General features: G+C 39.7%; 1 protein-coding gene across 5 annotated transcripts in view; it reads left to right on the forward strand.

Moving 5' to 3' along the window:
• Nucleotides 1-15543, forward strand: part of HDAC11 (histone deacetylase 11) — a 770405-nt gene that overhangs the window by 326442 nt on the left and 428420 nt on the right. For 3 of the 5 annotated variants that reach the window (XM_044078103.1, XM_044078104.1, XM_044078105.1), the window contains exon 5: nucleotides 4464-4490. The exons of the other annotated variants lie outside the window; for them this stretch is intronic. In XM_044078103.1, coding sequence (XP_043934038.1) covers nucleotides 4464-4490 — 27 coding nt within the window. The remainder of the gene's footprint in view (nucleotides 1-4463; nucleotides 4491-15543) is intronic. 5 annotated transcript variants of the gene reach the window in all.

Below are 15543 nucleotides of genomic sequence, written 5' to 3' on the forward strand. Positions count from 1 at the left end.
GCAAGGCAAGGCAGATGTGGTGAGTGGGTTTTTCCAGCTGATGCTGCCAGATCAAAGACAAAATACAAAATGCCCAGTCTCTCTCAGAGAGTTCTTAAATTAATATCAAATATTACTGCTGGAGGTGATGATTAGTGATCAGCCGTATGGTTTCATGCCAGGAAAGAGCACTGCAGATGCAATGTTTGCTCTGAGAGTGTTGATGGAGAAGTACAGAGAAGGTCAGGAGTTGCATTGTGTTTTTGTGGACTTAGAGAAAGCATATGACAGGGTGCATAGAGAGGAGTTGTGGTATTGTATGAGGAAGTTGGGAATGTCAGAGAAGTACATAAGAGTGGTACAGGATATGTACATGGGTAGTGTGACAGCAGTGAGATCTGAGGTGGGAATGACGGATGTCTTTAAGGTGGAGGTGGGATTACATCAAGGATCAACTCTGAGCCCTTTCTTATTTGCAATGGTGATGGACAGTTTAACAGACGAGATCAGACAGGAGTCCCTGTGGACTATGTTGTTTGCAGATGACATTGTGATCTGTAGTGAGAGTAGGGAACAGGTAGAGGAGACCCTGGAGAGGTGGAGATATGCTCTGGAGAGAAGAGGAATGAAGGTCAGCAGGAATAAGACAGAATGTATGTGTGTGAATGAGAGGCAGGATAGAGGAATGGTGAGGATGCAGGGAGTAGAGGTGGCGAAGGTGGATGAGTTTAAATACTTGGGATCAACAGTTCAGAGTAATGGTGAGTGTGGAAGAGAGGTGAAGAAGAGAGTACAGTCAGGATGGAGTGGGTGGAGAAGAGTGTCAGGAGTGATTTGTGATAGACTAGTATCAGTAAGAGTGAAAGGGAAGGTCTGCAAGAGGGTAGTGAGACCAGCTATGTTATATGGGTTGGAGACGGTGGCATTGACAAAAAGGCTGGAATCAGAGCTGGACGTGGCAGAGTTAAATATGTTAAGATTTGCACTGGGTGTGACAAGGGTGGACAGGATTAGGAATAAGTATATTAGAGGGTCAGCCCAGGTTAGAAGGTTTGGAGACAAAGCCAGAGAGGCAAGATTTACATTGGTTTGGACATGTGCTGAGGCGGGATGCAGAGTATACTGGGAAAAAGATGTTAAGGATGAAGCTGCCAGGTAACAGGAAACGAGGAAGGCCTAAGATAAGGTTTATGGATGTGGTGAGAGAGGACATGCAGGTGGTTGGTGTGACAGAACAAGATGAAGAGGACAGGAAGAAATGGAAATAGATGATCCACTGTGGCGACCCCTAACTGGAGCAGCCGAAAGAAGAAGAAGAAGACTGCTGAGATACTTGCAGCATGACATTACTTTTTGTCACCCGACTTCAGTTCCCAGGCTCAAAAACAACCATTGCTACAAACTCCCAGCATTTAGCATCTCCCTGTGAAAATACATAGCCTTCAGATGTTTGCAACTACTGGAAGACATAAAACAATAAAACACTTACAGTACAATGCAGAAGGCTCCCTAGTTCTAGACATTGTCTCATGTTGCACTGAAACTTAAAGACTTTTGTTATGTGGTTTAAAATACTTTAATTTCAACTAATGTTTCTGAAGTTTTGCAAGTTAATCTTCTATGTGCCAGTTCCCACTGTTAAAACATATACATTTACACATTTACACAGTTACAATAGTTTATATACATTACTGTTCTAATCCAGCATGGTACACTGTGGTCACACCTCTAAGCTCAGTACTTTACAAACCCTTTTCACACACACTTCTGTACCAGCAGTTTGATATACACATAACATACAGTTCTAATAAATTTATAATATTAGCATATGAATTGTGTTGACATTCACAACTGACATATAATTATTTACAAAATTTCAGATTGCTGGGCTGGCAGTGTCTCCTTATGTCACTCTTCTATATAAATCCTATTAATATTCACAAATGACATATAATTATGTACAAAATTCCAGCGAGCTGGGCTGGCAGTATTTCCTTTTGTGACACTTGGTTCTTTGGTTACATTTGGGAGGCCCTTGTGGTTTAGATAGGCCTGCTGGAACTCTTAAAAGTAACCTATCTGTTTGGTTTGAGCTGTGTGTGATTTGTTTGGTGTGGTGTTGTGTGAAACTGACAACCTGCACATTATTTGTCATGGCTTCATGTGAGAGCTTTGCTTCCAGTAACATTATATAACTACATTTCTCACATTATGTCAGTTTGTTTAAGTAATAAGTAGTTGTTAGTCAATAAGAGACAATTGCTACATTGTCTCAGGATGCCCATTTCAGCCATGCTGGATACAGAGACTGTTGGAAAGTACAAATCCATGGTTCTAGGTGTTTACCAATGTGGGCTGAAGTGGTATTAGTGCCTATGAGGTTTGGAGTTGATTAGTGGAGATACTGTCTGTCTGGTAATGGAGATATTGCTGGTCTTAACACAGCTGCATGCAGCTAGGAATCTGTGATCTATTGCTTCTTCTATCACCTTGAGCAGAATAGCAGTAATTCCAAACTGCTTTCTGAGAAGTACTGTTTGTTGAGATGTTGGTGGGTTCAGTATATAGCTATAGTCTTCTCTTGGTAGATAACCTAGATAGAACCTACAGCAGCTGGACACAATGGAAAGCCAAGTTGCACAAAGGCCCTGAAGAGGTTGTCACCTAAGCTGCAACCAGACCTCTCAGAGAAATCCCATGCACACTGCTCAATCAGAGAGCAGTAGGAATCAATGCCTCTTTGCTGCATCTCTTACTAGGAGCAAAGCAGTAACACAAATCTCAATTTGGCTCCTGAGAAGCAATTTGTCAGGCTTTCGAGTCATTGGTAATCTTTAGGAAATCTAGGAGGCATTGTCCTTCTACTCGTAGTCCATGCAGATTCCTGTAAAGTAGTTTCTAGGCTGTCCAGTGATTTGTAGTCTAATCTCAGATTTTAAAAGTAAGATAGAAAAAAATGAGATTAATAATCTGAATATTGCAGTATGCTCTGAATGGGGTGATATGAAACATAGGCTAACCCATGCTTTAAGAGTGTGTTTAATATTGGGGGTGTGTGGGGCAAAACACTGCTGACTGTGCTCAGAGTTGTTTTTTTTTCCCCACACCAAGTCAAGTTGATCTTATTTTTGTATTTCAGGGGACAATGCTGACAGTTGCAAATCAGTTCTTGTTCTTTTAACATCAATCCTACATCAGTGTGGGCTTCAGGGAGTGTCATTCTCATAAACTTAGGTGCTTAGAAAATTATTTGGCATTGTTAAAGGAAAGATGACCCCATTAGTTGAATAAACTCCAAATATTTGTAATTATTAGATGTTGTGACTACAGTATCAGAATTTTGAGAGTTCTCTGATTAACTGCTGATATTCAGGCTATGTTTTTACAGCCTTAAAACTGTTATAAACAAATAGTAAAGCCTCAAAAGTGCATTCAGCATAACGTCCATGTCTATGTATGCTCCCATATTTTGATGTAATGGTCATTTAAAAACATATGATTGTGATGCTGTATCTTGGAGATGACTGTTTTTATAGCATTCCTGGATTTGAGAGCAATTGGATTTGCTGAACCAGAAAGGCATGTTGGTATGTATATAGTGGTAGTAGAATGATTATTACTAATCTTGCAGAAAGTGGCATGTAGGAATTAATAATGTCCCAGCACTGATGTGTACTATTTACAGAGGAATTATTTAACCTTAATGCACCATTTTGCAGCACATAGCAGTAGTAGGTGTGCCACAGTGTTTAGCAGAGTACTGTATTTTTTATCAAAACTGAAAGATGTATACATACTTCTTTTGTGACTTAATCATTTTTTGTAATGGGAATGCATATTGGGGATGTCTTTGCCTTCACAGCCAGTGTTTTCAGAGTCTCACACACACACACACACACACAGACACACACACACACACACACACACACACACACACACACACACACACACACACACACACACACACACACACACACACACACACACACACACACACATGCATATCTCACTTCGTTGCTCACTTAAATGAAAATGCTGTAATTGTACGACTACATTTGTGTATCAGGCATGCCTAGTTGTATCATTGGACATCATGTCACTTCCATGTAGTTAGCAATGTGAAGTCAGTCTACAGAAATCTTTAACTTAACTCTGCTGATTACTAAAACACTTGGATGTTTTCCTATTTTAAGAATTCATTGTAACTAGTAAAGAAAAACGATTCAAATTATATAGGAGCTCGTGTTGGGGGAACTGTATCTTTTATGTAGTAGTTTGTATGGTAGTCAAAATAGTGAAAAGGACTGACTTGTTCATTTTGTGTTCAGATTAAGATCTGTACTTACTACTGTCATATGCAGGTTTTCTGTTAGTTTTCAACGTTAATGGTGATATGTTGGCCAGCAGCCTGAGTAACGAGAGACTGGCGCCATCAGTGTAAGAAGTATGAATGTATTTTCTCTTCTTTTCTTTACTTCATGCAGAACCATGTATTGGAAGGCTGTCGAGAGGTATCCCAGTAAATTATTGTGTGCTTCTGCTTTGTTTTTAGACTTATAATTTTGGAATGATTATCTGTGAGTTTTTGCTTGCAGTAGTCAGATGTTGCTTGATAGAAGTTTTATTTTTCACAAAATATCGTTCACATGACATGACACAAACTGTTCACATTTTCTGTTGCTGCTGGATTTGTGGTTAAGTGCAAAGCATGCTTAATGTAATCACTCTTTTGCTAGTGTTTTATTTAATTAAGAAATAAGTATTATATAATTTGCTTTATATAGTTTTTAAATAGATGAGAATTTATACATTTGATTTTATTGATTTTTGAATGTTTTGCGTGCTTTGTTATAGGGACTATGGTGAAACTTAGAGGAAAATCATACAGTAAAATATAATTTAATACAGCCTGCAAAATAAAATTGTTAGCTGCCACATATGCAGCATTGCACTGATAGTCTTATGCTGTTGTTATTTCATTGTACTGTGAATTTAACTTTGAAAAAGGCTAAGATGCAAAAAGCTTCCTTTGGAAATTATTTCTTTAGGACAAAGATCTTTTCCACAGATTTTATTCTTCCTGAGGATCTCATTTCCAAAGATTCTTCATCCTGCACCTCCATCCCATATGCATTTGTGTTGATTTCTAGTTTTGAGAGAAGGTGATTTTTAAGTAACTATTTTACACCTAAACTTGAGTCCTCATAAGTCTCTGTGCAACTTTGAAATAAACTGTTTTATATTCAAGAAGGAAAATGTTTATAAAATGAACCATTATACTATCAGGACTTAAAAAATCTGCAGTCTGTCATTGCCATCTCACAGAAGTTATCACTGTTGATTCAAAAGTGTTTTTTAGATGTTTTGTTTTTGTTGCTTCTCCGTATTATGCTACAAATGTTCAGATTTGAATTACTCATTGAACTTGTTTCACGGAGTGCATTTGATCCAAAGTAAGAATACTTCTTTTATGACGTACTCATATCCATATATTTGTCTTTACTGTTATAAAACTCGTCAGTCATTTGTGATTTGTTAATTTTTAGCATAACGTTCCTGTTATTTCTTAACAAAAAAGCTTGTAAAGATAATACCATGTGTAAAATATGACTTGCATTTAAACAATTTTTGCTTCTGTATTGTTTAGCGTAGGTGTCATAAGTTTTTCTTTTATGATTGGCAAGTAAACACTGATGCTTTGGGTTATGGGCAGTAACATCTGCTCTAAGTAAGTTATGCAGTTCACGAATGGTCAGAAGAAACAGAGATGATCACTGCCTTTATAGTACCCTGCCATTTAGTTTGCTTCATATTGACCTCCATTGTTCCTATATCACCAGTAACTGTGACTGTGACACACTGCACTGACTTACATATGCATGCATACACTCAGCAAATTTGAGGAGACCAAGAGTGCTTTTCCAAGTGCTACTCCTGCTTTGGTACCTAACTATCCCCAGCTAGTAAAACTGATACCATCCAAACTCCCATTTATTGCACTTTCTTAAACCTGCTCTATTTTATTCTAAATTTGTGGCAGCTTTGGCTAAACGTCTGTCTTCACAGGATGGATGCCAACAGCTCTCTTTCGACAGATCTTGAGCACGTACCTAAGTACCATTAACCAGCCAGCTTTAATAAATAAATAAGTAAAAGTATTTTACTGAAGATTATGCAAAATACACATCTTAACAGATATACAGAGAAGATTCACTTTTCCATGGGGAAACTAAAATAAAATTTGGTTTAACGTACAGTCAGTTTAAAAAAAAATGTCTACAGTCTGGATTAGCCATAGAAATGATTCTGGATAAAGAAAAACTGGGTTGTGTATAAGTATACTTTCTGAATTAAATAAAATAAGAGAACATTGTACAACATGGCTAAAAACAATCAAATTTAATAGTAGAGTTAATAAAATTAGTAGACTAGGTAAGCTCTTTCATGGTTTTCTACTGCTTCTTCAGACCATATTTCAAGAAACATCCATTCATATTTAAAGCCCACACGTGGACACACACCAATCAAATGTAAGTCATGTAGGTGATATAACCATTCAAACATTTTCTATACATTTAAGAGACCTTCACATGCCTGAGAAGTAGGCATTACTCAAAGTTCTTATGAAACAAATGCATTTTGACTCTAGTGTGTCAGTATCAGTATTTTAACCAGTCATATATGTTCTCTATTGGTTATTCACCAATAACATATAACTGTCCTCATTTACATAAATAAAACAATGAAATCAGTAGAAAGTATTCAAATTTTTCACTTAAACATTCTGTACAAATTTATATCTCGACAATGGAGAATACCTAACATTTCCCACCAATGGAGGATATATGCATGATTTACACGTTTGAGAAACAAATTTATGAACAGGTTCAATACAATTTACAGATAATAGTTTTATTGATCTAAGAATGAATACATAAAAGATAGCATAGAGCATTCTCAGTGTTTATGCAAACTGCCTATATACAAAATGTCATAAAAGCTGAAAAATCATAATTGCAGTACTGCCATGAAAAGCGGGAAACATACACCGGTATATACCCTTGGAAATTATACCAAACTCTGAATGGTAAGCCAATGAGATACAAAACAAACAACAATATTATGTCTGTCAAATATTAACTAATTAGCTTGGCAATGGGCAGCATTTAAAAACTCAGCCTTAAAGGCTTTCATTCAACACTGAGCACTTTTTTACTTGTAATTTAATCACACATTCCAGTAATGATTTCAAAATATTAGTAGATCTAATGTTTGCCTCTTGTACTTATTACAAATAAAAATAAAACTTGAATGAAAATTCAGTTCTTTATTTAGTACCCCAAATTTAATCTGACAAGTGGTGACAAATTAATGGAGCAATGGGCAATATTTAAGAACTCAGCCTTACCGAGAGGCATTCATTCAACACTAAATTTTTTACTCATGATTTTATGACGCATTCCAGTTCTGATTTCAAAATGTCAGTACATCTGTTGTTTGCTTTTACTATTTATATATAAAGATGAAGATAAAACTAAAATATAGATAGAAGTTCCGTCCTTTGTTGGGTACGCTATATGGCTAGTGGTTAAATTCCATGCTCAAAATGTTTGAACCAATGGTATAGAAAACAAGTAACAACATAACCAACGAGGTAGACACTCCTAATCTCTGTTAGCAGATGATGTTACATCAGTGGGGAGGTTGCATTCTTATGTTTGGTATCATATAAGGATGAAGCATTATTCCCATATTCAAACCTTTTTACCAATGGTCTACATAACAAACGACAACATAAACAATGAGATGGGCTTTCCTATTCTATGTTAATGAATGATAAATCAATGGGGAACTGAGTGCGATTTAAGAATCTGTCTTAAAGGGACACGTTCATTTAACCCCAGAAGCCTATCTGCGCATAGTTCTATAATCCATTTCAATTTGCATTTCTCAGTGACATTACATATGTCTCCCCCCTGATATTCTCTCTTATTAATTCTAAAATTAGCTTTCTGACCTTGAGGTTCTGGTGGTACAAGACCAGTAATAATATATGTGAATAAATGCATCCTACCAACCTAGCTCAATACATTCTTGTAATGTTTCTTTGAACAGTTGTGCTTGGATCTGAATGCAATTACGTTATGTACTGTAATTGCGCATATTCCACCAGTGTGCTATTATTATTAAGACATCTGTGCAATGTTTGCTGCTTTACCTAACTGCCTACAAATTGATTGAACAGTGCGACTACATATTTAGAACAGTTCAGATGTAGATGTTTGACAGGAATTGTGTTTGTCCCACTAATGTGCTGTTATTACTGTTAAGAATTCTGTGCTATGTTTGCTGCCCTACCTACTGCTTAGAGATTAATTGAACAGTGCGACTATATGTTTGGTATGATGCAGATATAACAGTCTGGCTGACTGCTCTCCCTTAATCTTGCTCCTACTTCTGCCCATTCTATATCAATGTCTATGCATTTTATCTCCCAGTCTTGCTAAATTGAGGGCATGAAAGGTTAGAACTTGGTTATACCCTAACACGCATTAGTATAGGTGTGTATTTTGGCCTGCTAACCTTTTCTTTCTCAAGATTTTGTTCCTGCAGATACAGTAGTGAGTCATTCTAGTTTATAAAGGACGCCAATTGCACAGATCGCTGGAGCTGTTGTTGCCTGTATAAAAAAGATGTTCACTTTTGTCTATTTTCATGGATCCACAAATAGCATTACCAGCCCAATTGCAGACCCTACACCTACCCTCAACCGCACAGCTAGCCAAACTACTACATTCTTGTACTGCTGCACTAGAGATTTAGACTGCGCTGCCAACTAGTTCGGCAACTAGTTTCCTTGCAGAGACTCATTGTATAATGTTGTACCAGAATTAAACCTGCACTGCCAGGAAGCTTGTTACTCTGTGTATCAGGGTGCCGGTCTTGCAACATTTCCCTAATCTGTGTTCCCCCAATTACACTGCTAGCTTGATTATAAATAAGTCTGGAAGTGTTCATATTTCTCACAAACTTTCACTGCTGTGCTTGTTGCCATTGTGTATGACTGCTCATAGGTTCATAGGTTGGTACTAGGCTACCAGCCCTAGGGCCTATACAAGCCTAGCCATAACAATTCCCTGGCTATTTCTTCCCACACTATTTACTTCTCTGGACCCCTGTCTAGCAGGGCGACTGACGTGATCCCCGGGGTGAATTTTCCTTTCTCCTATCCAGTCATCAAGGTTCCTTTTGAAGAGGGCTAAAGAGGCACTCTGCTTGACATGTATGGGCAGCCTATTCCAGAGTCTGGGGAGTCTCTGGGTCAGGAACCCATCCCTCCAGCATGTTTTGTTTATTGTGATGACAAGGTTTAGATCCCTGGAGCATGTGTCTCTGAGGGTTTGGGATTTCTTTAAGTGTAGCATGTCCAACAGCTCTGGGTTTGACATGGCCTTGTATGTTAAGCAGAGATCGCCTCTGAGTAGACGATATGCGTCAGAGTTTAGCTGGAGTTTTTTAATGCGGTCAGCGTAGGGCATCTGTTTTAGGCCTGTGATTCTTTCAGTGAGGTATTTCTGCTGCCTTTCCAGTTGTTTCAAATGTCTTGAGAGGTACATACCAAATGGGACGTTGTATTCTATAGTGGGTCTAATGAGGGATGAGTACAGTGGGACAATGACCTCTTTTTTCTGGATGAAAAGCCCTTAGTGATGAGGTGTGCCACATAGAAGGATTTCCTGACTGTTGTGGCGATGTGGTTATCGAAGGTGAGACCACTGTCCACCTGTATCCCTAAGTCTCTTGTCACACTTTCGGTGTTTAGTGTACTGCCACCTATATGGTAATTCACGGATACATGTTTTTCCCCAAAGGGGATAACTATACATTTCTTGGCATTGAGCTTGAGCCCATGGCTCTGGCACCAAGCATCTGTTTCAGTAAGGCCCTTTTGTAGAGTATCCACATCATTTGGGGATTCAATAATGGCTCCCAGTTTGCAGTCATCTGCGAACTTTGATAAAACATAAACTGCGGACTCTGCACGACTTATATTAAAACAAAGAATTTATTGTTGGTAAGCGCTTTCGCGTACTGTCTCGCCTTCATCAGACCATAAAACAATGCTGTAAAACAAGCTATTATATACTCAGATTTTTCCTATAATTAATTAATTAAGTTAACCAATTTGAATCAATTATTTAAATAAGACTAATTAAACTTTAAAAACCTTAGTTAAAGCAGTTCACTTAGAACATTGCATAAACTTGATTCAGAAAAATTAAACTTTAAAAACCTTAGTTAAAGCAGTTCACTTAGAACATTGCGAACTTTGTTAGCCAGAGTCCCTTAGTGTTGGCCTCTACTTCAGAGAAGTAGATGCCAAACAAGAGCGGTCCCAGGACTGAACCCTGAGGTACTCCACTTATCACTTGTCTGGAGCTGGATTTGGAGTCTGCTACTTTTACAGTGTGGGTTCTGTCAGTTAGCCAGTTGGCAACCCATCGAGTAACGTAGGGATTAATGCCCAGCTTAGTAAGTTTGTCTATGATTCCAGGGTGGGGGATGGTGTCAAAGGCCTTGGCGAGGTCCAAATAGGCTGTATGAATCACCTTACCCTTGTCCACAGCTCTGGAGACTGATTCAAGAAGTCAATCAGGTTCAGTAGACCAAGATCGGCCCCTCACGAACCCAAACTGCATTGGGTCCAGTGTTCGAAGGTTAAAATGTCTTTGTTTATAAGTTCCATGATAATACGTTCCATGGCCTTGCAGATCAGGCTCGTCAGACTGATGGGGCAGTAGTTCCTGGGATCCAAGGTGGATCCCCCCTTGTGGAGTGGGATAACTGTAGCTGTGCACCACTCAGTGTTCACGAAACCAGAGGTGAGGCTATGATTAAAGATGACACTTAGGTGTGGTGCCTATTCATTTTGTAGTTCATGTAGTACACAGCCTGGGATGTCGTCTGGTCCCATGGATGCTGTATTCTTAGCTTTGGAGAGTGCGTTTTTTACCTGTGTGACTGTTATTACCGGAATTTGGCAATCGTTCGGTATTGAGATGGTCCCTTTAGGGGGTGAGAGGGGGTGAAGTTTGCACTGAATCGATCTGCCAGAATATTGGCAATATCCTTGGAATCAGTATATTTAATGCCATTCTGTTATAGCTCAGAGCAGATCTGAGCATTGCCATTTAGATTCTTGACATAGCTGTAGAATGCCTTGTGGTTGTCTTTGGCATCTTTGGCAATTTTATTTTCGTAACTAGCTTTGGAGGATTTTGAGTGATCTCAGCTTCTTACTGAGGCTGGTAAGGGAGTTTTTTGCATCCTGGGATTTTCCTCTTTTCTGCAACAGTTTCTTCCTTTTGTTGTAAAGTTTGTTTATGGCAAGGGACCACCAGATTGGCTTCCTTTTTTGGAGGAGAGCGTCTTGGTTCTATTGGGGATGGCACGATTCATGCATGAGTGGATGTGCTCATACAGTGCCTTAGTGTAGGATTCAGCAATCGAACTTTCAGTTCCCGTCTGCATGGGTGTCATGTAGTTTGTCACTTCTGACTTGAGTAGCATGAAGTTGGCTTTGGAGAAGTTTTTATGGAGGTTTCCTTACTGGGGGGTGGGGGTGGGATGTGGATGTCAAGGGTGATTAGCTTATGGTCAGACCTGACCAACAAGGGGGTGACCATAGGTGTGGAGCATTGATTTCCCATGTTGGTAATGACCACATCTAGGATATTGGAGACCCTGGTGGGAGTAAGGATTAGTTGATCTAGGGCATTGGAATTTATGAATTCCAAGAACCATTGGGCAAAGGTGTTGGTACATGAGTAGTTTTCCCAGTTAATGGCAGGGTAGTTGAAATCACCCAGTATTAGAGTGTTTGGTTGTATCTTAATATTTTCCAGTATGTTTAGAAAGGTGTAGTGAGAATCACTAGACTGCAGAGGGATTTGATTAAGGAACTCTCCAAATCCCTTACCAGGACCCCAGTATGTGTGAGGCTCAGACTTCTGTGGCCTCACGGTTGGCAACCCTACAATCAGTTACTAATTCGTCCATGAGGCTCATTTTTCATGCGGCTGAAGGTACCTCAAAGGTGGCGAGTTCAGGCATTTCTATTAGGAGGCATGCCTGGATGCACCTATATGATTTTGCAAAGCCCTTTAAGTCCCCTTTTGTTAATTTATCTTTTGGCAGAAGGTATTTGTTTGGACTTAAGGCAAAAGACACACTCTCCCGGTGCAAGCAAGATGGTAAGACTGTCTGCAGTGGGCGTATGTTTTTTGAGCCCTCAAAGAATCTTTTCTAAGAATCAATGAGGTGATCAAAAAATGTGCTTCAAAAAGTCTCAGGGTCCTTTCCAAGATTCATGTGGAGATAGTTCCCCCAGGGGCATGGGGGAAATTTGAATGGAAGATGCCACCCACATGACAGAGGAGGCCCGTAAAACCAAGGTTCTAGAGATTCTTTCTCCGGCAGATCCTGCCAGCAGTCGGGGGTCATATTCCCTGCATCAGAGAGCCTGGCTAGACCTTACAAAAGCTACAAAGGTTCAGAGGATTATTTCAGAGGAGATGTAATTCCCTTTTCCCTATCACCTCCACCTGTATGTAAAATTACTGATGTTCCACCCAGTCAGAGGAACGCAGCAGCTAGGAAAAGAGTCATCCAAGAGGTCCCACCAGACCAGATCGAATCTGGAACTTTCTTAGGATGCTTTTTAGTGCCAAAAAAGACAGGAGACTGGAAACCGGTTTTGGAGCTCGGCAATCTGAACAAATCAGTTCAGCACGCATTCTAGATGGTCACGGTTCAGTCCATTCTGCCTTTTCTGTGCAAGGACAACTGGATGTGCTCAGTAGACCTTCAGGATTCATACTGTCACATAAAAATGAACAGATAATCCAGAAGATATTTGATTCCGGCAGGGAGCCAGTCATTACCAGTTCAGAGCAGTGCCCTTTGGCCTCACCACAGCCCCCAGGGTGTTTACCAAATGAATGGCGGTAGTAGAAGCTCACTTGTGACTGCAGGGATTCCGAGCATTTCCGTACTTGGACAACTGGCTCATAACCACTTTGACCAGGCATCTGCTTATAAGAGGTCAAGACCAGGTACTCCAGTCTTGCTTCCTTCTGGGGATTACCATAAATTTCAACAAATCTCAGTTAAAACTGTCTCAGACATTTGAGTTCACAGGAGCATTTTTTCAACACAGTATCCATGACAGCCTCCCCTCCTTTCCCAAGAATAAAGACTATCTGAATCTTGGTCAGAAATATAATTCAAAATTCCTCAATTTGAGCCATGTTGATTCTACAAGCCTTGGGGTCAGTGCCTGTGGGTGATACTTCTAGTTCCCCTAGCAAGATATCTTATGAGAATTCTTCAATGGATGTCAGCAACAGAGTGGTCTATTTTTCAACAGCATATGCCCAATCAGAAAAGAATTCTCTAAGCATAAAAAAGATACCTCTGGTGGTGGATCCACTTAGATCAGGTTCTGCAGGGCCATCCCTTCATCCTTCCTCAACCCAAGGCCATAGTGACCACAGACACTTCCCAATTTGGGTGGGGGAGGCACTTCCTGGTGAAAGCAGTCTAGGGCACATGGTCCCCCAGAGAGGCCAACATTCATATCAATATGCTGTTAGTGTTGCAGGTTTTCCAAGACTCTTTCCCTTTTGGGACAGTTGTGATTCACACTGACAATATGTCCATGGTCTGGTACATCAACAAAAAATGAGGAAGCAAATCTTACTCCTTGTGTCATGAAGCTTTCAGAGTTTGGCAATGGGCAATCTCATCCAACTGTTTTCTGATAGCAGTGCACATTCTGGGGAAATCCAGCAAGATGGCAGACAAGTTGAGCAGGTCCATTCTGCTACATCATGAGTGGTCTCTCAACAAGAAGGTGCTGGAAATCATTTTTTGCCATTGAGACCATCCATGCTGCAACTTCTTTGCAGCAACCTTAAACAAGTGCAGCAGGTTCTTTGCCCTAATCCCCCCACCCGGGGAATCACCGAGAGATGCTCTACTACACAATTGCCCCCCCAGTCTTCTCTATGCATATCCCCCAACTCCCTTAATCCCCAGATATTACAGAAAGCATTCCAGTTGAAGAGCAAAGTCATCTTCGTTGCCCCTTACTGGCCTCAAAAAATTTGATTCCCCTTTCTTTGGCCTCATCTATTCTACCCTTCTTGGATTCTGGATCCAATTCCAGACCTTCTGTCTCTCCCAACAGACGTGATTCGTTTGGATATGTCAAACCTAAAACTGATAACATGGTTTCTCCACTTCACTGATAGCCAGACAGCATACATTTTTATTTATTTATTTTTTATTTTAATGTTTGTTTACCGGGAAAGTCCGAGTTGGAACAAAGCCAATTTTCAGGGGAGGCCCGGGGAGAAACGCTCCAGACACATGTCTTTGTAATGTGGGTGGAAACCGGAGTACCTGGAGAAAACCCACATGAATGCAGGGAGGACATGCAGACTCCACACAGAAGGCACTCCAGCTGAGAATTAAACCGTAGAACCTCTTGCCGTGAGGCGACAACACTACTGCTGCACCACTATCTTCTCCTATCTGTCATATACTTTGCTTTTCTTTTCCCACAAAGCTTCCAGAAGAAAACTTTACAGAAGTAAATGTAAAAGATTTGTTTTTTGGGTGCCACAAAAATATAGTGACCCTTTTTCCGCACCACTGCGTAGTATCCTTGAATTTTTTGCAATAATTTTTTTAACAAAGGAACCAGTTCCTCAACTATTAAAGTACAACTGGCGGTCATCTCTAATTTTCATATAGGAATTGAAAACTTCTCCTTGGCTTCTTCAAGACTTTGTAAAGCCTTTTTGAAAGGTACCCTTCTTTTGAGACCTCCTTATAAGGATCCATCTTCACCATGGAAATTAAATTTAGTATTACAGGCGTTAATTCATTCTCCCATCAAATCAGCAGCAAAATGTGAACTAAAGTGCCAACTATATTTTTGGTAGCCATCACCTCTGCTGGAAGAGTGTCTGAACTTCATGTGTTGTCCTCTAAACCTCCTTACTTAATTTTCATAGGGATAGGGTAGCTTTACAAACAAATCTTTCCTTCCTAAGGTTGTGTCAGAATCCAGCATCAATAAATTCTACCAATATTTTTCAAATTTTACAAAGAGGAATACATGTTATACTTGGTAGATGTTCTTAGGAAATTACATTTTTACTTGCATAGAACAAAGGACTTCAGGAAAACAGATCAATTATTTGTCTCCTTTCCAGATCCCAAATTAGGCAAGCCAGTTACAAAAGTAACTTTAGCCAGATGGTTGACTAATTGTATATCGTTTGCATATAACAATATTGGCCTTTCCTTACCAAAACATTTCAGAGCCCATTCAACTAGGTCCATGGAACATCATCAGTAGTTTTATCCATTGCTTCCATGGATGATATCTGTGTGTCTGCAGCTTGGGCTAATCATCATACCTTTATTACTCATTACAAATTGGATCTGCTCTTGGCAGGGGATCAGCCTTTGGCTCAACTGTGTTGTGGAATA

This window comes from Protopterus annectens, chromosome 7.part0, assembly GCF_019279795.1.
Source record: "Protopterus annectens isolate FY-2018-M chromosome 7.part0, PAN1.0, whole genome shotgun sequence".
NCBI classification, from domain to species: Eukaryota; Metazoa; Chordata; order Ceratodontiformes; family Protopteridae; genus Protopterus; species Protopterus annectens.